The sequence below is a fragment of the Perca fluviatilis genome, chromosome 7, assembly GCF_010015445.1.
Source record: "Perca fluviatilis chromosome 7, GENO_Pfluv_1.0, whole genome shotgun sequence".
Classification (NCBI taxonomy): domain Eukaryota; kingdom Metazoa; phylum Chordata; class Actinopteri; order Perciformes; family Percidae; genus Perca; species Perca fluviatilis.
The window spans coordinates 18,851,443-18,875,826 of record NC_053118.1 but is presented as its reverse complement, the minus strand read 5'-3'; the positions used below and the strand labels follow the sequence as shown (position 1 = coordinate 18,875,826).

At 40.6% G+C, this 24,384-nt stretch overlaps 2 protein-coding genes and 1 long non-coding RNA gene across 5 annotated transcripts in view; 2 read left to right on the top strand and 1 right to left on the bottom strand.

The window, feature by feature from the left end:
* The first annotated feature begins 1,928 nt into the window (after positions 1–1,928).
* On the top strand, positions 1,929–4,284 carry LOC120562821. The gene is made up of 3 exons (XR_005639848.1): positions 1,929–2,146; positions 3,344–3,570; positions 4,178–4,284. It is a non-coding gene; the product is annotated as an uncharacterized LOC120562821 (long non-coding RNA).
* A 3,448-nt stretch (positions 4,285–7,732) lies between these two features.
* On the top strand, positions 7,733–11,406 carry igflr1 (IGF-like family receptor 1). Of its 2 annotated transcripts, none has more exons than XM_039805483.1 (7): positions 7,733–7,849; positions 7,948–8,140; positions 8,425–8,455; positions 9,086–9,176; positions 9,266–9,346; positions 9,544–9,648; positions 10,658–11,406. In XM_039805483.1, the coding sequence occupies exons 1-7, from the start codon at positions 7,768–7,770 to the stop codon at positions 10,981–10,983; spliced, it is 909 nt and encodes a 302-aa protein (XP_039661417.1). In that variant the 5' UTR covers positions 7,733–7,767; the 3' UTR covers positions 10,984–11,406. The 2 variants fall into 2 exon arrangements, with proteins under 2 accessions (XP_039661417.1, XP_039661418.1); XM_039805484.1 differs by having other exon boundaries at positions 7,747–7,822.
* A 2,462-nt stretch (positions 11,407–13,868) lies between these two features.
* kmt2bb (lysine (K)-specific methyltransferase 2Bb) overlaps positions 13,869–24,384 on the bottom strand; it is a 28,714-nt gene continuing 18,198 nt past the window's right edge. For both annotated transcript variants that reach the window (XM_039805421.1, XM_039805423.1), the window contains exons 29-36: positions 21,180–24,306; positions 20,118–20,218; positions 19,819–19,956; positions 19,400–19,652; positions 18,738–18,845; positions 18,497–18,580; positions 16,593–16,722; positions 13,869–16,474 (exon numbers count right to left, since the gene is read on the bottom strand). In XM_039805421.1, the coding sequence (XP_039661355.1) occupies positions 16,199–16,474; positions 16,593–16,722; positions 18,497–18,580; positions 18,738–18,845; positions 19,400–19,652; positions 19,819–19,956; positions 20,118–20,218; positions 21,180–24,306 (4,217 nt within the window). In that variant the 3' untranslated portion in view covers positions 13,869–16,198. The remainder of the gene's footprint in view (positions 16,475–16,592; positions 16,723–18,496; positions 18,581–18,737; positions 18,846–19,399; positions 19,653–19,818; positions 19,957–20,117; positions 20,219–21,179; positions 24,307–24,384) is intronic.

The window sequence follows — 24,384 nt, the reverse complement described above, 5'->3', positions numbered from 1 at the left end:
AAGGGGAAACAGGTGAGCAGCTGGGATGAGGGAGTCTGTGACTGGAACAGGTGGAAAAGTCTGAGGGCATCTAGTGGACAGGCAGAGAATGCCAATGAACGGTTTTGGGGAAGCGGAAATATGGCTGGAGGGAGGGAGGCAAAAGCTGACATCATCCCTTTTGTTGTCTTCCCGTCAAAATTGAAAATCAACACACTATCAATGTTTTTAACTTTTTCTTACGTTTTTGTCCCCTTTTTCAACACTTATGATGCTTTTTTCAATGTTTGTCACTTTTTTTGACGTTTTCAACACTATGTAACACTAACTTAATAACTGTAGTTTTACACTTATTTTTGGAATTTATGCTCAATAAACCTCATTTATAGGAAATTATACCTAGTTTTTGAGTTAGAAAAGCAGAAATGGAGGAGGAATTATTTAGACTAAAATTAAAGGAATGTATGTTGCCACAGCCTGCTATTACCTTGTCCGTGCATAATGTAAATTTAAAACAACGCATACATACCTCATACTCACATTTGGGTGAAGAAAATTAGAAATGAACTATTTGGACACCATACAGTAAATTGTGAAAAACAAATAACTTGAGAAATCAAGGTCAAGGTCAAGGTAAACTTTATTATCCACAAGTAGGAAATTCATGTGGTCACCATTACACGCTCCAACGTTATACAGCCTACTACATAACATTAAAAAACATAAATACAAAACATTTAACAAAACAGACAAGACAATAGAAGCATTAAGAAAACATGACAAGCATGTATTTTAGAGTTAGATGTTGATGTATATAGTACAGTATACCCGTAATTTAAAAATGCCTAAGAGTTTTTAAGTCTATTGTTGTGCAATCTAATTGCTGTAGGCACAAAAGACTTGATGTACCTTGTAGTCCTAATTTTCCTTTGCAGGAGTCTGCCACTTGACCTGTTGCTTCTTAAAAAAATCTGATGAAGAGGATGGGTTGAATCAATTAGAATTTGTTCTGTCTTTTTTAAACTGAGGTCATTGTACAGTTGAGCTACAGGTACCTGATCAACTCCAATGATCTTACTCGCTGTTTTAACTATTCGTTGCAGTTTCTTTTGGTCCTTGATATACATGTTACCAAATGCACAGATAAGGCCAAAAGATAAGACACTCTGCAAGAGAGCTTTGTAAAACATCTGAAGAATACAGCTATCTATTCTAAAATTATTAAGTTTCCTTAGAAAAAACATCCTCTTCTGTAACTTTTTGCACTTGTTTTGTGCACATTCATTAAATGTCAGTGTATTATCTATTTCAACACCCAAATATGTATATGTTGTAACCCGCTCTACCACTACACCATTTATATTTGAGGAAGGAACTATAATTCCCTAGCAGTGAGTCATACGATTTATGTATGAAAAAGCTTATTCTTTAAGTACAAGTTGTTTAGTTCCTTAAATATTTCTTTCAAATGTTGGAGACATGACCAATGATTTTCCTCTGCTCCTCTTACCAAATTCTGAATTTGGGATTTTAATTTCACAATTAGGTTGCCAAAACAGACCATAGAGACAATTTAATTGGTCTATAGACCATGGATATATGTAAATATAGAATATGAATGGAATTGCAAGGAAACAGATTGAGTGTCTTGTGGTTTGTCAAATTTGTTGATCATCTCTGTCCTACGGTGGCCCTGAAGTGCAAATCACGACAGCAAATAGGAAAACACGACAACAAATCACAAAACACAACGGCAAATATGAAAACACTTCAACAAATCACAAAACACAACAGCAAATAGGAAAACAAAACGGCAAATATGAAAACACTTCAACAAATCATAAAGCACAACGGCAAATAGGAAAACAAAACGACAAATAGGAAAACACTTCAACAAATCATAAAGCACAACGGCAAATAGGAAAACAAAACGACAAATAGGAAAGCACTTCAACAAATCATAAAGCACAACGACATTAACTTCTACCGGAAAAGGTAGGGCCTATCTAGGAGAGGACGGACCCTCCTGATTGGACAGACGGACTGTCTGTCTTTCGCGCTCCCAAATCACCCACAATCCTATGCGCGCGGCTTTGCCGGCTCGTTAAAAAAACAACAATGGCGGACCTAAGCGGGGCATCGCTGATGGCACAAGTATCATTTAAATGTAAGTATATTTAGTGTTTGCAGTACATGTGTTATCACAGTTAATGTGTTACATCAATGTAAAGCTTAAAGCTTTTATGCTGGTACAAATTGCTGTTACAATTATGTAGATACACCCCGAGCTAACGTTAAGCTAACTGAACCTATCAACTAGCTAACATTTAGGCTGTTAGCTAGCTGGGTTGCTATCTTTAAGCCATTTGTGTTCGTAAAGTTTAATGTCCGGTGGCATTTTCATCTGTTTTTATAAGCCGTTACTGTATATGCGTAACGTTAGCAGAGATTTAGAAATCGGTGTGTTTATCAGGTGTAGCTGCAGGATGGCTAGTGTTATTCGGGGCACAGGGAAAGTAAAAATAAATCGCTATTTTGTACCAGTAAAAAGGCTAAAAATATCACCAAACTTCAACGGTAGCATAATGAGGGTCCCTACATGTTAACCGAAGCATTGAGAACTTTTTAAGTGTGCTGTCAGACAGTTTATTGAACGAAGAGCTGCGGGAGCCCGTGAAAGGGCTAAGATAGAGCGAGGGTAGTCAATGCCGCAACACAGCGTCGTACTTTGGGGAACTGGTGGCGTACCTGCGGACATTGTGAAGCTATGGCCACCGGACAGGAGTGTCTGTGTTGCATGGAGTGGGACCTGTTGCGTCGCAACACCCAAGAGTGTTTTGTACAGTCTGAAGATTTTCCCTCTGATAAACAGGGCTGTACTTACCTACTAGCTACTACTGGTAGCTCACTCTTTCTCTCGTAGCCCTTTCATGGAGCTCCCGCAGCTCTTCGTTCAATAAACTGTCTGTACACTTACAAATGCTTCTGTTAACATGTAGGGACCCTTATTATGCTACCATTTAATGATATGAGCATTTTAATGGTACAAAATAGCGATTTGTTTTTACTTTCTCTGTGCCCCGAATACTAGTGTTGTAAGCTAATCAGCGGTCCGCGCTAGCTTCTTTCAAGCTACAAACACATTCGATTAGGATGAAAACATGTCCCACAGAAGGACAGAGTGGGTACACATCTGTTAGTAACCCCTAGGTTCGTTTTGCGCCGGAATTTTCCTTAAACTTCACTTGCAACGTTAAATGAAAGCTAAAATGTATGTGTAGTTTCCCATGTAACAAGTATAACGTTCCATTATAGCATTCATAACGGTAAATATCTTTTTCTTGTGTTTGCTGTCTTTTAACAGGGGACTAAGGAACAAACTGAGGCTGCCCTAGCATCACCAGAAGGAAGACATGAGGAGGAGAGGGAAAGCAAAAGACAAGCAGGGAGACAGAGGCTACTGGAACACTGGACGAAATGGATGTGGAACTGTGCTGTTAAATTTTTTTTGTTGAGATGAAGAAGGTGAATCGACGTCAGTCTGCTTGCAGGAGAATATTCTGTGAGGAACTTTGCCCTCAACGTGCAAAGGTAGGTAACGTTACCGACACTGATAGGCTTTAATGTAAGCAATAGCCGTTTTCTCTTATTTATCCTGTCAATAAATTAAAAACTTGTGGGAGTTAATGTTTGTAGTAGTCATAACACTTACCGGTAAGGAGAATTGCATTAATTAATCTTAATTACATTAAGTTTACAGTAGCTAACCCTTTGCATTAGCTTGTAGTTTACTGCATGTATGTATCATTGTCCAGTAGCTTCTAGCGTTCAGACAAATGCAGTGCAAAATATGATCAGCAACTACAAGGTAAACGCTACCAGCCCATGAGCTACCACAGGCAGTAAACTGCAAGTAAATAGTACTGTAAGCTACAAGGCTACAACCAACATATGAAAAGTCATAACACCATTGATAAACACCCACTAACACAGTAAAGGTAGGTGTAAGTGTGTTAAATGGTCAACAGTTGTCAGTTAAAACCATGAAGAAACTATACCACTACAGTTACATTTAAGTACCTTCATGTTACTGTATGCTTAAATATAATTTTATATATAAATATATACAATTCTAATCTTACCAGGACAGGTTGGATAACTACTGGACTAACCTAAAGCTTTCTCCTTCTATCTGCAGTCTTGAAGCAACACCGTCATCGCCAGCTGAGTCTGATTGCCGCTTCATGTTGAACATACTTTTATACAGCATAAAGTCATGTTTGAATAAAGGTTATAATAAAGATACACGTTTCGTTAATGTCTTTTTAGTGCTTGTATACCTAACGAGTTATTAAAAGTTAGCATTGGAATATAATAATTCAGTTAGAAGTTTCCTGTGTCCAGGTCATAATTTGATGGAAAAATAGACATTGAAAAACGGTTTATATTATATACACACACCCAAAAACTTAATGACACAGACAAACCAGTTCATTTAATGCATTTATTTTTAGAATGCCAATTTCTAATATAGCAAATAATCTATTCAACATCTCTTTGGCCTCTGTCTCCCTGCTTGTCTTTTGTTTTCCCTCTCCTCCTCATGTCTCCCTTCTGGTGATGCTAGGGCAGCCTCCGTTTGTTAGTATTCGGGGCACAGGGAAAGTAAAAACAAATCGCTATTTTGTACCATTAAAATGCTCATATCATTAAATGGTAGCATAATAAGGGTCCCTACATGTTAACAGAAGCATTTGTAAGTGTACAGACAGTTTATTGAACGAAGAGCTGCGGGAGCTCCATGAAAGGGCTACGAGAGAAAGAGTGAGCTACCAGTAGTAGCTAGTAGGTAAGTACAGCCCTGTTTATAAGAGGGAAAATCTTCAGACTGTACAAAACACTCTTGGGTGTTGCGACGCAACAGGTCCCACTCCATGCAACACAGACACTCCTGTCCGTTGGCCATAGCTTCACAATGTCCGCAGGTACACCACCAGTTCCCCAGAGTACGACGCTGTGTTGCGGCATTGACTACTCTCGTTCTATCTTAGCCCTTTCACGGAGCTCCCGCAGCTATAAACTGTCTGTACACTTACAAAAGTTCTCAATGCTTCGGTTAACATGTAGGGACCCTCATTATGCTACCGTTGAAGTGTTTTGGGATTTGTTGAAGTGTTTTCCTATTTGTCGTTTTGTTTTCCTATTTGCCGTTGTGCTTTATGATTTGTTGAAGTGTTTTCATATTTGCCGTTGTGCTTTATGATTTGTTGAAGTGTTTTCATATTTGCCGTTGTGCTTCATGATTTGTTGGAGTGTTTTCCTATTTGTCGTTTTGTTTTCCTATTTGCCGTTGTGCTTTATGATTTGTTGAAGTGCTTTCCTATTTGTCGTTTTGTTTTCCTATTTGCCGTTGTGCTTTATGATTTGTTGAAGTGTTTTCCTATTTGTCGTTTTGTTTTCCTATTTGCCGTTGTGTTTTATGATTTGTTGAAGTGTTTTCATATTTGCCGTTGTGTTTTGTGATTTGTTGTCGTGTTTTCCTATTTGCTGTCGTGATTTGCACTTCAGGGCCACCGTACTGTCCAAAAAAAAGATGCTGCACTTCATGACTGCCATTCCTCCTTGCCCCATTTACTGCTCTGATTGTTGCCAAATTTGGTAAAAATTTAAGCTAGAGACAAAAATCAGGATGCTGTCAGAGGGAGGTGACTCCGAAAGGGAAGAGAGAAAAGTGTGTCATAGGCTGGTGATGCATAGGGCGAAGCACCTCTCATGTTCCCCTAGCTCCATGTGCACTGAAGCACGAACAATGTAACAGGCCTACTTGGCCATATGCAGCCATTCATCAGACAGGGTTAGAGTAGGGATGGACAATAAACAGAATTTATCAAATTACTGAGTTTAGGAATGTATTGCCAAAGTGAAAGGATATGTAAGCTTACAGGTACAAGAATCATGAGGCAGGCAAGGGTCAAAATCAGGAAGGCAGTCCAAGCATCAATACTATTTTGAAACCACTTCAATTTTTTTCTCCAAATGCTTTGAATTGAATAAAACACCCCAAAATTAATAAAAGTAGAGATTTGTACTTGCCAAATAGCTTTGTGTGGAATCATCCATGTTATTTGGGTTAATTAAAATCGTGTAGTTAACAAGAAAATTGATATAGGGATTTGGAAAACGGGTCAAATTTGACCTGAGGACAACATGAGGGTTATTAGTCTCCTGTCCTCGTTGATACAAGATCATCTTTGACCTGTGGAGGGCAGTAATATGCTTATCAGCGTCTACACTGCCGGAATCCAAGAAGAGGAAGAAGAAGAAGAAGAAGAAGAAGAAGCAATGAGATAATTGTGGGGAGGGCGGGTTTGTTCCATTGACATATATATAACTTTAGAGAGCTCCCTCAAAAACCAGAGACAACATTACACAACTGTTTTAACAGGCTACACCCTGTTTTGTATTTAATTGTTCTCCAGCTGTCGTCATTATTCTGAAACCAGAACACAACAGATGTTGAGGATGACTTATTTTGACTCCTGCCACCAAAGAAGAGGCAACAATTGTCTGATGTTACTATTTACTATACTTCTTAAGAAGTACTTGGCATGATGAATAAACAGAACTTCATGTGTTAAATAGGTGGAGAAGAAAGTAAGCAGCAGGGAAGGGAATGCCATGCAGTGATGTAGCCTATAAACACCATACTTATACTTAATGTTTAGATTATTGTGACAACTAATGTTGATGTTGATTTTTGAATACATTCCAGCCCTTGCTAAAGCCTGTTGGATGTACTGAGAAGCCACAACAAATAGAATAGATTATATCTTTATTGTCCACCAGGATGGAAATTTGTCTTCGGCTCACCAAACACAAGAAACAACATTAAAAGCAGACAAACACAATGTCATATTACACATTTTCAAACAGTAAATGTCTGTGGCTTGAATGTCATTCGTCACTTTGTTGAATTAATAATACTATTGCAGTTCCCAACGGGCTTGTTTAAAACGGGCCGATTGCTGAACCCCATTTTCCACTGGGCACGTTAGCCTCCTGTACTGCTGCTGCAGCTTTCTCCAGAACCATTTTACCCGGAAATAATTTACAGGAGGCCCTCAAAGCATTTCATATGCATCTCAGCTGTTTCCTAACTTACTGTCTACTTCTACTTCTAAGGTCACGGGTTAATCAGCCGACTGGACCGAGTGCTGACGCAGACTGGCGCTGACGGTGTGAGTCTGTCTGTGTTTGAAAGAGAGAGAGAGAGAGAGAGAGAGGTGAACAAAAGGTGAAAGGCAACGAAAATAAACTTTATAGTATTTTAACTACATTTTGGTCTCGTCTTTTTTTCTTTTTTTTTCAATCAGCATTTAATGTTGGCGGTGCTTAACTAAACTAACACTTCAGCATAGCAGAGGTATCCTATCAATTTCATTTCTCGTGCTCGTAGGAAGTGAAGAAGAGTTTGGTTGTAAAAATACACCGCGGAGGTATTGTTTTCCAAATAGGCCTATAAACCTAATAAATAAATAAATAATACATTTATTAGATCTACAGTTTAAGTGACAGTAGGTGATAAGTTAAAATACTCACAACAATGAATTATTACAATGAATATTAAACAAATAACTACATAACAAGGGTCTGAAAAGAGAAGAGCATTTGTTACAGCTCAAACCAATGCCCCTACATTTGCTGTGATGAGTGGGAGGCGCCATGTGTGGAGATTAGGTAGCCAGATAGCCTACTCAATGTTTTACTCCAGAGAGCAGTTCAGTGAAGATGGGGCACTCTGAAAAATGCACTGACCTGAAAACCTACTGGGATGGGAATACATGTAAGTTGTGTCATCACCCACGCCCAGGTAGGTCAATCATTAGTAGTAGTATTTTTATTATTATTATTATTATTATATTACAATATTATATTATATTTTATTGTTATTTTTAACAATACCTACAGGATATGGAATCACCCCTAACTGTGGCCATGGTGACGACGGATCTATACACGATGTCCCGAGCAAAAAGTGCAAAGCCAATATGTTTAATGATGGCAGCAGTTTATTTTGTCAAACTTGTGGATCATGTCCGGCCGGGTTTAACATTTTGAGCCCGTGCAGCCTAACTCATGACACGACGTGCGAAGCTCAAAGGTAAGAAAGCATGTTTAACAATCTGGAGGAGAGAAAAAAAAATGCAAAACTGCGGCTGTCGATATGTCAGAAAAAGGCAAAAAATAAATAGCCTATTGATTATGACATCGCTAATTATTATCCATCCTAAGTAACGGTTGAAGAATCACACCAAACCATGGCTGTATCGTTACCACGGTGCGGAAACCGGCTAGAATGACTGTTTTTAAACCAAGTAAAGACCGCTTTGTGTTTGTGCAAAGCAAAAACCTACTCAGTAATATTTTTTTCTGAATTTCTATCAGGACGACGACCCCAGTGACTACGCGGACGCCGGTAAGCATTGTCTAGTATTATTTTAAAGGCGTTTTGAATTGGCGTACATGATCCCAGTTTCTCTCTTTCTCCTCAAGAACCAACAGCACCGAACCATGTTTCAACTTTTTCTAGCACGGCCCCGACGGAAATTCTTTTAGGAAATGATCTTATCTTATTTTTTATAGACTACCAATAGGCCAAATAATTGTGTGCTGATGCTGATGAAGAGGAAGTTATTGCGTCATGGTTTATTTTGTAGACGGAAATGAGCCCACCTAAAATATCCTTGGTTTCATGGTTTGAGTCATTTAGTTATTTTTTTTTCATTATTATTATCTTAGAGAAGGTTAAGTAGCCTAATTATCGGCAGGTAGGCCTATATAAAAGTGTTTTAAAAAATAGAATTAAAATAATTCTGAGCAGGTCACAAAATCATGAATTCCATAAATTCATCATACACCTAGAGCCTTTTTAATCCTTACAGTTGTTCTACAAAAACATGTTCCTTCTTTTAAAAGAAAGAATGAAAGAGCATTTTCCTCTCTAACATGGAACAAAAACAGGAAAATGGTTTTGGTTTAACGTGACAGATGGTTTTTGGTTATTTTGATCCGGCTATATTTGATATTTGATCTGTTTTCTTGTCAGATTCAGACAAACACAGGATCCAGCTTGAAACCAAATGAAGCTACTACAACTACCCTCTCTCCAGAGCTACGTAGTCCTGATGTACTACTGTGTAAGTTAAACATACACTTGATTACAGAACACATTTCTCATATAGTCTAAATTTAACCGTGACCTTTTTTCCTTCTTCTATTGTTGCAGGGGCAGTACCGTTGGTCATCCTAATTTCCATCATGCTTGTTGTGTTATGTGCTTGTCTAATCTACAGGAAGAGGAACAGAGGTTTGTATATTGAAAGTAAAGGTTTGCAACACAGATAAGTGAGCATTAAAGTGAAAAAAAAACAGGAAAAGTCTCTGACCAGAAAGCTGACCACTCCCTTTCAAAGCAAACCTTTGGAATGTAATTATACTGGGATTGGGTGGATCTGGCTGTAACTCTAACTATGTGTGTCTCTCATTTTATTCTGTCTAACACAGGCCAGAACACAGTGTTGACTTTTAGGAGAAGATCATCATACGTCAATTCAGGGTTCTCTCCTCTGTCTGACCCACCTGGTAACAATGATCTGGAGGGGATTCTGAGTGAGTGGAAATTACTCTAATAACTCTAAGGGCGTTTTCACACATGAAAGTCCGAACCAAGGTTCATGTTTTTGTTACATTGTATACATTTGATCCGGTAAGTTTTGGTTTCGCACTGCAGTTATGCAAGCGCACTAAAGATCTATACGTGACAAAACTATGTCCTGCCGTCTCCAGATACTTATAATCGATTGGTTTGTTGACGGGCTTCCCCGTCCTCTCGTATCCTCTCGTATCCTCTCTCTGTGTCGGAGTTTTTTAAGACACGGGAACTTTCTTTCTGGAGAATTTATTCAGAGACAAACGGAAACCTACACTGTACATTTACTACCACTTAACAAATAAACTGCTGACGTATTCTCTGCTCTGATAGCCGACAGCTGTCTGCTCTGAGCGCATTCACCGTCACTCGCTCTCTCTCACTAAAGCACCGAGCTATTCCTTAAAGGAGCTTCCCCAGTCTTGTAACACAAGGAGAGCCTGCCAGAGCTTCTTATTTGGTCCAAAAGTCCAAACCATCCAAAAAATGCTTTCACACTATAAACGAACCGGATCAGTTTGGTCCGGACCGAGACCGCCTCTTTTTATCGCACCAAAATTTGGTCTTTTGATCCGGACTGTGGTCCGGGGGAGGTTTCACACCTGTAATTTTGGTTCGGGTCAAACTAAAAAGTCTGAAAGTCCGGACCAAATAAGGTATGTGTGAAAACGCCCTGAATGTAATATGTAGGCCTATATCTAAATGTTTGAGTCAGTCTGTGACAATGTTAAGATTCAGGGGTATTAGTGATGTGTAGGTGAGGTTGTACCTCGTTGCTCATGCATCCTGTTCTACTGGAACAGTAACAGTCACAACCGTAACAATGAGTATGACCCTGGCTGCTGTTAAGTCTATTGCGTTATTACTGGAACAGCCATTACACTGAGCTTGGATAATACCACTTAAATAAACTGATATAATAAATTGGCAAAAGAATGCATTTTAACGCCAGCCAACTTTCCTCTGTAGGTCCCAACATCCTGTCAGCGCCTTTACAGACAGTGCTGGACAACCTGGATGTTTTAGAAGATCTGGTGATTCTGTTGGATCCAGAAATTCAGGGAGTAAAGAACACCAAACATCTGGCGTCTCTTTGCTCCTTCCCTGCCACCTGGATTACTTACACCTACTCTATGAAGGAGAGTAAGAGCCCTCTGAAAGCGGTGTTGGAGGGAGTCACCAGCAGGCACCCTGACTTGACAGTAGGGTACATGGCTAAGCTGCTCAGACATATGGAGCGCAATGATGCCATCGCTATTCTTGGGAAATTAGGACAGGATGTGATGATTGTGTAATATTCATTCCACCTGTGAATGCCAAAAGCCTTTTACGGGCAGGGTTTGGACTGCAGATGTTTGCCTAAAGGCCGTTTTGTAGTTGTGCGTAGAATCGACGGCGCAGGTTTCCGTAGCCTGACGTGCACCTCTCGAAAAATGTAACTACACGTCGCAGCGACGCACGTCGCTCTGCCGTGGCTTGGTAGGGTTGCATTTCCCCCGACTCATTTCCTGGTTCTCCTTCTCCATAAACAACATGAAATTGAGGAGAGGGTTAACTTTTCCTGCTACAGATTTCCAACCTTGTTCAGAAAGAACAAGGGAGACACTTTGTTTCTCTTACTATGACTCTAGAGTCGCTACTTGCTCCGAAGATAATCGCCGTCACTCTCTCACTGATCCCTCGCTCTATCACCCACTCCCCACACACACACACACACACACACACACACACACACACACACACACACACACACACACACACACACACACACGCCGGCTCGACGCACACACCACCGCACAAGTATAAACATCAGGCCACTTACAGAGGTTACGGCGAAAGCTCTGCGTGGAGCCTCTGATCATTTCTTTGGAATCCACAAAGAAATGGCGGAAAAGGAGGCTTTTTGAACAGATCTGTAGTAAAAATATAGGGAGAGAGTGGTTTAATGCAGAATAGAAAAAAAGAGATGAATCCACTAATTGTACATATCGTGTTTAGTTCACTTTTCACAAGGAGTACTACTCAAGTTGTAAAAACAGCTGTACAATGTCCTCTGTGGCAGGGATTTTTTGTTGCATTCTGGGATTTTGTTATTGGCACCACCATCTAGAGCATAGCCGGGGAACCAGACACATCTAAAAGGTTTTCTATTTGCTCTGGCAGATACGTCTGGCCTCCCTCCCATTCAGACAGGTTTCCAGCCCAGCTGCTCCAGTGCAGTGCACCAGGGTCACGAACTCAGTTCAAACTGTCAAGCTACGCGGTGCCGATCAAATACTGTATCAATCAAGATCAGCGCTATGTCACACGTTTTGTTGCTTGGATTGGTTGTAGGTCTATCCGATTGCGTCCAGAGGCATTTTGGTCCAGCCCCTTAAAAATCTAAAATTAACTGACTAGGTCCAGACTAATACGCATTTGGGAATAAGTCTGGCAATGCCAGGCTATATAGAACAGATTTCACACAGAATTTAGAAGCAAAATGGCGAAGGGTAAATATAGCGAACAACATAGTAAATAGGAAAGGGATATCAAGCCAAACAGCCATTGGCATTTATTGGACAGAAATGTTCTAATGAAAGATATTATCAAGTTGCATTATGGGAAGTGTAGGATCCAGTGTTCTTGGAACTTGATACTAGAAACTAAAAGTCAGAATATCTCAGCTTCTGCTGCTTCAATTTGGACCATTCTTTTCCTAATTTGTCTCTTGCGAGTACCCCAATGTTTTTTTAAATGTGCAATACTAAATTACTCTGCATTGCAATTTCTTTCAAACTTGGCACTCTTCTCTGGGCAGGATCAAGAGGTTTATACGGAAATATCTCTGAAAGGACAATAGTACTAGCAGAACTCTATTTTGTGCCTTGAAGTACCTGCATTTGTGCACGTAGAGCTAATGAAATGTTTTCATTTTTCTGCATTGAACCCCTCCTCCTTTTTTTCTTTGTACAACTAAAAGTTCCAGACAGCTTCTTCAGTACTTCTTCTTCTTCTATCTAAAAATGATTTATGCACATATTGAAACACAATTAATAGCCTAATGAATCATTTTGTTCAAATGTTAATTTTGTTTTTTTAAAGCCTCTTGTAACATGCCTACAAAGGAGTATTAGGGCCACATTGAGGGGAAACAATATCTGATAAAGTAGTAATATTTTGAGAAAAAGGTGAAATTACGAGAATAAAGTTGTAATTCAATCAGAATAGTCATAATAATGCAAAAAAAGGTTGCATTACAGTCGCAAAATCAGCGATGGTAATGACCATAAGTTACATGCACCAGTTAGCGCCTTATAGGAGAAAATGAAACCAGTCGTGTGATGTGATGAGCAAGAAATCTCACCTTCTTTTTTCTTTGTACAACTTAAGTTCCAGACAGCTTCTATATTCTAATCTTTTTACATCACCATTACATCATCTTTACCCAGTCTTTTCCACATGTGCTTTAAAGTGTCAACCTCCCTTCCTCCAGACAGCTGAGACAAGAGCTTAGTCATGATTAGGCTGCATTTGCACATACTCAGGCGGTCTGGCAAATAGGCAAGTCTTCCCATTAATTTTGACGGGGGTAATGCATTTAGGCTGCTGTAAAACGGTACGAGGGTAAAAAAAACAAAAACACACAAGCACTTGACTGCCCAGGGGTTTGTGTAAAAGCTGACCGTTTCTTTGCTTTCTCCATGAAATGAAGCTGCCTACAATTGCGGTAGGAAATGTCAAGATCTACAAACGATCTGACGGAAAACGATAATTGTGTCTACTTGTGCTACATTTGGGGGTTTAAAGTACCCAATAGGACGTCACACAAATGAGCCATGTGACACTCCCACGCTGCCGCACAACCCTGCGGCGAAACGCCGGACTGCCTGATCTAGTGTGAATGAACCTTTAACGTCACTAGGCTGTATGTAAATATGACAAAGGCAGCCAAAATCTAGTTTGCTGTATTGCTCTGTGCTCTGCCGATATGGTAGTATCCCTTTACAGGCCGACACAGCGACGCCACCATCACGACTTCTTGAAATAATAAACTTTTTCACCGGAATAAATACAACTTCATTCTCGAAATCTCACTTTTTCTTCTAACAGTGGCCCTAATAATGTCGTACATTCTTATTGTTTCACAGGATTAGTTTTTCTACCTTCATCTTTTATAATAAAAAATGGAATTTCTTCAAACATCTTAACATCTTTATTAAGCAAATAACATTATAAATAAAAAAGTGCATAGAAAAATTAAACAGGTTTAGAAATATGTATACAAATATTTACAAACCCAGGGTTTATTTGTACATGGTAACAAAGACGTAAATTTAAAGATCACATATTTTCGCATTTGTATGTCTTTTACACTTACTTTAAAATAACCCTACTATATATATATATATATATATATATTTATATATATGTGTGTATATATAACATACAGCTTTCTTAACAGATTCTGGGAGAGATGGTCATGATAACTTCAGGTTTTGACTAGTGCTTTCCATCCTTCATTGCAAACACACGCACATACAAAATGACACAAACAGACGCACGCACACACTCACCAGGTCTGCAGGACATTAAAACCAAGCTACTCTTAAATTATCATCCTCTATTTTTGCATCAGTATTCCCAAACATCTGTGTAAACAGCTGAGGTAGAATCCTTGCAAGGAGTTGGGAGTGACTCTGCGCTTGTTGTCAGCTAGGTGATTGACACAAGTTGTTCTGGGCTCCATCCCAGTGATTGGACATGCAAGAAGGACAGGGGATTAAGATCAAGACAAAACATGATGGGGGAAAAAAAAGATGATCATGGGCTGGGGGAGGCAAACAGTGCTCCCTTTACTCTTGTGGCTGATTCTAAGACAGTCAGTAATCTACCGTAACAAAAAATAAAAATTATTATTTTTTAAAATTACCTGCATTAGAACAATTTGTCATAAAGGCTTGAACGCATGCCAAAACTGCCCCCAAAAAGAAAATTCAAGTAAATTAGTTTAACAGAGGACCTCAGTTGTAAACAAAAGAAATAGGGGAGATCTCTTAACACACTACACCGCCACCGTTTATACAAAGCACAACCTTTTACCATTAAAAATATAAATCAAAACATGAATAAATATAACTACCAATTTGAACAGTGTGTGAATTAGATTATCCTCATCAATGACGGCACTGAACATCGACTAAGAACAACATTAAACATGATTTTAAGGTGCTGAGTACATTCTCTCAGCTCCATTTCAGACTGAATGTATTCTTAAACCTCTAGAAAGTCTGCGCAGGTGCTGAATATACGCACTCAGTGGCGATGCTTTATACCAGTGCTCTCCCTGATTAAGAGGCAAACTGTAGCAGGTTTCAAAAAGAGGAAGATAATTTGTACGTTTGATGGTTATTTATGTGCAACTTTAGGGCAGCAACGTCTTATTGCAATAGGTAATGAGCATGCCATGAGAGTAATAAAATATATATTTAAAAAACTGATATTCACCACAACTCTTCTATTTTGGCTTGGGTAGTGTTTGCTACATACACTGTACATCAAGAGGAAAAACAACGTCTTAAAGACCGATTCTGTCTTCATAAATATGACACTATGGTTACTGACTGAAACCGTTAAGATTGCTATCTATTTTAAAGTCAACACAGGAAGAGAGGAAGAGATGCACACTGATGATCTTAAGTGTGAAACTTAGCAGACTCTTTCTATTCCAATGACGATCAGAGTACTGCTGGAGTGCATACATTTAAGATAAATGGTCTCAGCAGGGTGAATAAACAGCCAAACAATTCCTGATTTGCAGGACATTTTTGTCCAACTAAAGACGTTAAAGACCTTTCAAAGCTTAGCACCATGGTTGTTTTGTCATTCTCGAAGCAAAAAAAAAAAAAATATTAACAATGTGAGAAGTTTTAAATGAAAGATAAAACACACAAATAAAGGTTCGGGTGAATGTATGGCTCAAGAACTGACTTCACCACTGCACGGATGGGGCAATAATGTTCCCATCACTGGAGGATGGAGCAATCGTGATTACAAGTGTATTATAGACAGAAAAGAATAAAAACGTATAAGGAATCTCTCAACGCCTAGCTATAGGGTTTCAGCAATGATTCAAAACAAATAAGGCTTGACGTGTGTATCAAATAAATTCTGTTGGTGTCATCCATACTGATCCAGGAAACCCTACGTTTTTAACGTCTGGTTTTAAATCTCCTGTTCTCATGAACATCAAAACCACTTCCACAATATTTACTGTTGTGGTTATTGTGTCTGCTGTACATCGGAACGCTTTCCCAGGAAAAATTAAAAAAACGTGAACTTTCTGAGGAGGTTCTTCTCTTCTACAATCCATAAAAATGTCCACACATAACTTCTGACCAGCCAAATATTCCCGACTGGTCTCATAGTGGCTAATTCCCCCTTCTGTGCACACTGCCCGCTGCTTCCCCAAGACCTTAATTTAAGGCTGACTAATAAACAGGATCCTCCAATTATCATACGAGGCAAGTCTCAGTTGAGGAAACGCCGACATCGCCGGGTCCCACAGTTACAGTTGAGTTTGCTGCTGGCGTCTTCAATGGGGAACTTGTAGTCATATGTGAGCTCCTCCCCCCTGTAGATCTTCCGAAGAGCAAAGATGACGATATGCTTCCGGCCTTCCACGTTGATCACTCGAGAGTAGCAGTTGGGTTCACAGGAGTGGTTGATGAATCTTGCTGCGTTGCCGTGCATGGTTGCATCCACCACATCAAAGTCATCGATGCGGAACATGTAACAGCCAATACCCTGCAAAGGCAAACATGAAACCTATTGATACATCCTCTAACCTTTCGCAGCTTTAACCCTCAATTATTGTAGGCTACATTTGAATGAAACTGATCAAAGAAACAGAAACCCGACCGACCTTGCCATCGTAGTACTTCTCCCTTTTGTCAGTGAGCACTGAGCGAATAACGATGCCTGCGTATTCAATAACCATCTCCCCTGCTTCGATGTTCCTCTTGCAGAAAAGACCACGGCCGTGGATAGCAGACCTGCAACAGACGCACAAAAGGTCCGGTTAGGTCAGAGAAGTTCATTTGGCCTTGACCAACTGCCACTTTGCTCGTTTGAAAGCCATGATGTCTCGCTTTCTCATTGGGTGGGCCAAATTCTCTGGGCGGGCAAAGCAGTGAAAGGGGAGGTAACCTTGCTCCTTATGACCTCATAAGGAGCGAGATTCCAGATCGGCCCATCTGAGCTTTCATTTTCTCAAAGGCAGAGCAGGATACCCAGGGCTCGGTTTACACCTATCACCATTTCTAGCCACTGGGGGATCATAGGCAGGCTGGGGGAACGCATATTAATGTTAAAAAACCTCATAAAGTGAAATGTTCATGCCATGGGACCATTAAAAGATTTGAGAAATAAAATAAACTAGGGAATAAAAATGAAAAAGGGATTTCATTATACTAATAAACATAATTCAGTCTATTTATTAAAACAGTGGACTAGCACACCAACAGATCTAAAGTGCATAATTGAACCATTAAAAAGTAGTTTAAGATTTCAAAAATAAAAAAAAATATGTTATTTGTCCAATACTTTGGTTTATAACCAAAAACCTGCAAAAATAATGACATCCCTGTCAGCCTCAGCTGTAATTTGTGTTTTGTGGTAATTAGCAAATGTTGGCATGCTAACATGCTTATCTGCTGAACATCAACATGTAGAGATTTTCAATGGGACCACGTTAGCATACTAACTTTAGAATTTTGCTCAAAGATCAGCGTGTCTAAATACAGCCAGACAGAACCGAAAGCATGGCTGTAGGTCTTGTTTCAGAGATTTGTTTTAGTATCTTGCTTGTTTTCATGCTGTGTATGAGTCTCCCACATTGTATAAACGGTAGCTTCCTCCTCCATAAAACTGTTACTCACACATCTGGTCAACAGCCATGCATTTTTTATACCAATTACTTCAGAAATGTCAGAGGCCTCTGTGTGACTAACAGCTAAGCCACACTGTATCCATTATCTTAATTAATTATAAAGAAATGGAGTCACGCCATCTACACTGGTTACGTCAGCTCTCCCTTATATGGGTCTGACTATTCATAATCGGCCACACAGCCTGCACAAATATTCGGTAATACATTTTTTCCACTCCACCTACAAAGTTTATCTAATCCCCCCCACCTTTTTTCCATTTCATTCACATTTGCATATTCCCCAAAATGACATGTACTTAGGCAAAGTGATCCTGCGACATTTGATAGCCTTTCATGAATAGATGGCACTAAAGCTACACAATACATTTCAATGGACAAAACTCATTGGTCATTAGTTTGTCTCACTTAAAATATTCCACAAGTAAATTTTAAACAAAGCCCTAATATTCCCAGAAAGGATTTGGGTAGTCTCCAAAAAAATCATTGTCCTCGTCAGTATAACTATAATTGTCCTTGATGCTGATTGAAACTCTCTAAACATTTTCTCAGACCATTTTTATAATGTTTTTGGCTATCTGTGGGTTGTAAACTTACCATGTGAATATTACTATTTTTTACACTTAAATGGTGACCTTAAACATTGCATGTGTAACTAATGATGACTGGAACTTCTTGTTTGAGTCACTTGTGGCACTGTCCTCACAAAGGCATTTGCTATGAAAATGATTTGCAATACAGTTTAATTGTTCCCACCCAGAATGTTGAAACCCAACATTGCTGTCGCCAGGTGCTCCTCCAAGACAATAACCCAAATCAAAATATGTGTTGAAGTATTGTATAGAATTCAGATTATTTTGCAAATGTAGTACTGTGCTGACCTGTACACGCCTACAGCCTCCTTTGATGTCCTTTCCAGATGTCTGAAGCGCATGGCCATGGGCAACTCCAAACTAGTGGCCCGTCTAAGAGGAAGAGCAGACGATAATTCACCAAAAACATCCAGAAAAGATTATTTGCGATTTAAAAACAAGGCCAAAAAAAAAAAAAAAAAAACAGCAAGGAAAGTGTTACTACATTTTAACAGAGGAAAAATCTACAGCTAAATGAGTGAAGCCTGACCTTGTGGACTTCAAAAGAACCTCATCTTCCTCATCGTCGTAAGGCCCAATGTCAGGAAGCTGTCTATGCTGAGAAGCCAGGAAGTTAAACATGTCAAATGTGGACTTCCTGTTGAGAGAAAAGAGAAAAGGATATATAGATAAGTATAGACTGATTCAAAAAGTCAAATACATTAAAGCTATAGTGAGTAGTTTCTGTCTCCTCCATTAGGAATTCACTGTGAAACACTGTGATCACACACCACCCCTACCCCTCCTCCACGCAGTTGCTAGTAGCCAAGAAGGATTAAAAACACATGGACTCTTCAGAAGAGGTAATTATCTTCACTCGACCTTCTGTGCACTGTGTAGTCAAGTTGCCTGGCCTACACCATTTTGTAAACATAGCCACACTGAGAAATACAGAGAGAGTTGTGTGGAGCTGACGGTCTTAATTAGCTTTGTATCAACTCATTTGGCAATGGCTTAAAAGTAACGGACATCCATTAACATAAAATAGTGCACTATAGCTTTAAAACATCACACTTTTTTAGAAAAAAAATCATTTGTAATGCACCTGTACTTTTTCCACCTACGTTTAGAGAAAAGGACTAGATAAAAGATTCAACAAAGACAAAAGAGCAATAAGCAGAACTGATCTGGAACTCTAACTGGTATACATACCTAAGGTACAGCTCAGAGCGGGCACAACCACTGGGATTGACAGGGAGGTCGTCCTCCTGTGTGAACTGTTTGAAGAAACGGAAGGCATGACGTTGACAGCGGTGGGCTCCTTGAAGTTGCTCCAGCAAGAACACCACTGCATCATGGACGAGACCCAGAATATGAGCACCGGTGATCCTCTGAAAGGTCAGAGGTCTCAACCTCGCAATAGCTCGTGCCTCCTGCACCCCGTCTATTACTGCTTTCCAAGCCACTGAAGGGAGAGTTAAGAATTAGGCGTAATGAAGTGAATACAATGAACATTAATGGATACAGAATTACCAATTCATTCAAGAAACTTGTTTTATTATTTTGAGAACATGTTCGATAAATTTAGAAGGCTTTTGAGGGAAATATTTCTTACGCAATATTAGCCTTACCCTCAATACTGTCTGCCTCCACACTGAAACCATCATCGCTTGTGATCTCAAATCTTAGGTATGGCTGGTCTCTGTTAGTTGGAAATTCCTCATCCTCGTCAGACGATGGTGGTTCCTCATCTGTGGTAGAAGCAGCGCCTAAAACAGACCACAGTATATACAGTCTTTTACACCACTTACATGTTGTGGCTACAATTTAAGCAAAGTTAGTGTCATACCATATGTGGGAGACATTGTTGAACTAAGGATTTTTTTACTCAAATAAATCATTAAATTATGCAGTTAAAACTCAAGACTACCAGAGTATTTCTTCCAGTCAGTTAGGGTGCTGAGTCCCACTGGTTCCCATGCATGCTGTTTGCCTTGTTCACCCCTGGCCATATAATCCCAAGGCTCTGATCTGAGAAAGATAAGAGTACAAAAGCTTTAACACAAATGTTTAAACACAAAACAGTAACCAAATGCACTCAATGTAATACATTTTTCCTGTTTAATATACCGTTTCTAAAACCCACAATGGGAACACCGATGCTGTATTGGTCTAGTAAATTCAAAAGTATGCCATACATAAAGAAAATTAATGTAAGTTATAGAAGCTTATTTGAAGTCACTGAAAAAACATCTGTCGATGTTGCAAAAAAAATTGGATGTTGGATGATGTTGTACTAGTGGAGCTTAGATCGTAAGCTCCACTAGTACTTTAACAACTCGTAATAGTGTGTATATTAATCTCAGCTTTAATTTCATTTTTTTTGTTAGCTTCATTTCAAATAAGCATATTAGATTAGATCGAATAGGTTAATCGTTCGCTGGTTCCAGCTTGTTAAAGGGATGGTTTGGAGTAATTTCACCCTAGGGTCCTTTGCACCATGACCTCGAGCCAAACAACCCCCCCAAAAGCTTTTTTCACTTGGAAAAATAAATGTTTTTGTTGTATCTCTTTTCGGTGTAGTTTGCAGACGGTCCCTACGCACTCGTCTTACTGCCGTCTCACGGCTTGCTGCTCGTAGAGACCAAAGCCGTCAGGCAAGTGTTATTTAAATAAACTCCTGATGTACTTACAAACTTTCCAATGCATCGTTTTAGGAGTACAGAACCTATTTGTACTACTGTAGAAGTTTGGTACCATTCCGGGCATTATTAGTGGGGTAATTTACGAGATACACCTTTGGTTCCATTAGCGCCTGTACTAAGCCATTTGGCTGTCAGTGCTGGTTTGGGTCGAGGTCATGATGCCAAGGACCCTAGGTTGAAATTACGCCGAACCATCCCTTTAAATAGATGGGCTGCTTTTCTTTTTCAATTAGTTAATAATGAAAATATTTGTTACAGCCCTATTTAAGGAAAACATCAAATCTTACCCTGCGCTATCAGAATCGCTTATATGCTCCTCCTTTAATTGGTCCAGGTTTAGTACTTCTTTCACTGTTGGGGTCTTGATGCGGACTCCTGAAGCCCTGCTGGAGATGCTTGGAAAGGTAGGTCTGTGACACCCATCATCCTCACTGGGGGGCTCTGGTTTTAGGAAATCAACCTTAGACTTCTTTGTGACAATACGGTCTGAAAGCGAAGACACTCTCTTCATGCGGACGTGGGTGCGAGGTCGGGGTGCAGGAGCTGGTGTTGGTGGTACTGATGGAGAGCGAGGCAACACTGGAGGCTCTGGTTCAATTAATAGGCCGGGTGGCAATACTAGTGAGGAAGGGGTTAGTGTTTGAAGCCCACTCCACTTGGGGGTGTAGTTACTCGCCATTGCTTGATTAATAATTGCTTGAGCACTTTCAGCAGGAGTCATGGGAGGAATCTCAGTTGATGGAAAAGGCTGCCCTGAGGCCTTGGATTTTCTGGATGCACTTGAATCCTTCTTCTTCTTTGTTTTTTTCAACTCTGGAGCGGTTTCATCTTTGGGGTTTTTTGCACTCTTTCTTGGCTTTTTCGCATTAACTGATGCCACTGCACCGTTGCTATTGTGAGTTAGCAGCTGCGTAATTGTGGTTGGATTCTGAACTGTGGGTGTAAGTGACGCAGGAAATGCTGTTGCAACGTTTGCCCCGGGGGGTGGAGCAGTCATAGTACCAGCTGCTGCTAGTGTTGCTGACAGTGCATTGCTCTGCAAAAGGCTGGCAATCTGAGTGACACAGTTGAAGGAGGGGGAGCTGGGAGTGGGCAGCTGGAAAGTGTTGCTTTCTGGGTTCTTCACAAAGATCTGTCCGAGGCGGTTCACAAGCAGGACATGTGGTGTAGGATCCACATTTGGACCTCCCACCTCCTTCACCGTAAGAATAGCATGTCCAGGTAAAGCTTGTGGAACCACTGGCTGTTGAGGTTCTAAAGCTGGTCTGGGTGTAGAAAAGTTGATGGAGATTGTGTGACCTGATGTAGCTTCCTTCTGCAAAGATGACGAGCTGTAACCATTTAAGATCACAGGGGCTGACGTGGTTTGGAAAGGCGTTGGAGCTGTTGAACATTGTGCTGACAGTCCAGAAAGACACGAGATAGACGCAGAAGAAGAAACGATGGTGACGGCTGTAGAAACCAATGGCTGCGTTTGTGTGGAGTAGATAGGTAGAGAGACCGTTCCACATGTTCCTGCTGGGGTACAAGTGCCTGACGTAGCTGATAGCACTGGATCGTTTTGAGGGGTAACATTTAGCAGTGTTTGTGCCACATCTCCAACAGGAGTGAGGGTGGTTAGTTTAGTAGACAGAGGCCCCATGGATTGGAAGGTTGTTGACTCTTGTGAGGATGTTACTGGCTGAAGTGTAATACTCGTTAGAGGAGGCTGACTGAAACCTGGTAAACAGGAATACATCTGCAGAGAGTCTACAAGGCCTTGAGAGGGGGTCTGTACATCTGTAGACAATACAGGGGAGGGGTGAAGAAGATCCAGCAGGGTGCCCTGACTGGTATCAGCAGAATCTGCTAATGAGGGTCCCATTGTATTCGCTGTTAAGTGGTTCATCAACACAGTGGAGTTGCTGCTGTCAGGCTCTGAGTTCAGGGGTTTACAAGCTTCAGACTGTTGTGTCTTAAGCGGTGTGCCTTCTAGCAAAGGAACCATCTCAGTTAAACGTGGACTAGTGTCGCATCTCTCAAGAGAAAGAGGTGTTCCAGAGGAAAATCCTGAACTGGAACCTTGGAATAACTCTTTAGAATAGGAGGTCTCAGGCACCTTTGTGAGTAGGTTAGGTAGAGCATCACAAACTGCAGTAGGAAGCACGGTCTCCTGATTTACTTTGAGTGGGAAGTTTACCAAGGTTTGTGGAGAAACAAACCCCATGCTGTTCTCATTTGATCGCCTGGAATCACAGGATTTAGGTGGAGCTTGAGGTGAACTATCTGTAGGTCTTTTGCTGGCAACTGAGATGGTGACTGATGAAGAATCGGTGTGCTTATCATTGGATGACGCACTGGGAAAAAGACCCTGAACAGCCTGTGTGCCGTTTGTAGTGTCCGATTCAGGGACATTTTTATTATTTTGGCTTTTGGCTTGTATCTGAGCTTGACTAGAACCCTCAACTTTCTGAGCATCATCGTTGGTGGCTATACTTGCATCGCTCTCTGTACCGTCATCTACACCATCCAGCTGAGCCATAGGCCGGGAGGAAGGGGAAGAGGGAGACTTGGAATGATCTTTTGATCCGGGACAGCTGACTATTGTCCTCGAGAAGTCAAAATAGTGCTCCATATCATCATCAGAAGAGGTGTTGCCCAAGTCATCCCTGGCTGAGGCTGCAGACCTTGGCAGATTGGCAACGAGAGGCTTCCTCTTGTGTACCTCTTGGGCTCTTCCCCAAAATTCCTCCTGATCATCACCTTCCACCACTATTTGTCCCCCACAGTTCATTGCCACACCTTCATTCAGGAGTGTCTCTTCAATCTCCAGTTCTGTCCTCATCTCTTGGCCCAGACTCATGTTGGGATCCTTGTGGAATGCACTGTAGGGAAATTCTTCCTCATCCTTCTGTTGATCTACATCCCCCTGGGGTGATGTACCATTTGCTGGAGAGACATCTTCAGGTTCTGGTGAAGCTAAGAAATTGTGAGGCACCTCGACTGAGTCTGACTGGTTCAGATCAAATGACAATCGATTTCTGGGTAGATGTTGTATGGATGGAGAGAAAGAGAGACTTGGAGAGGGAAAGCTTCCTGCACCGTCCTGCCAGGGAGACTGAGGAAAGAAAGATGAGGTACAATGGGTCATTGTATTACCAGGGCATCGGACCGAGGAAGCACTTCTACCTCCGACTGGGCGGGCTGATGGACTTATCAGGTTGTCTGGAGCACCAAGTGGGTACAGTGGGGAATTGGGAAGGGAAGACTTTCCAGCACGGAGGGTGATGGGTCCAGTCAGAGGGCCCAGAGGAGGGGGGGGCATGTGACTGCGGAGGCCTGTTGTCTGTGAGTGTGGGCTGTGGCGACGAACCCTTCGAGTGTCCTCCAGATCACTTATGGTTAATATGTGGTGTGGTTTCAACTGGATTACTCCTAAGAGGAAATCAGAATTGAGACTTGTGTGCTTTTGATTGGATCAACATATGTTTTGTTAGTGAACTTACTAAAAAT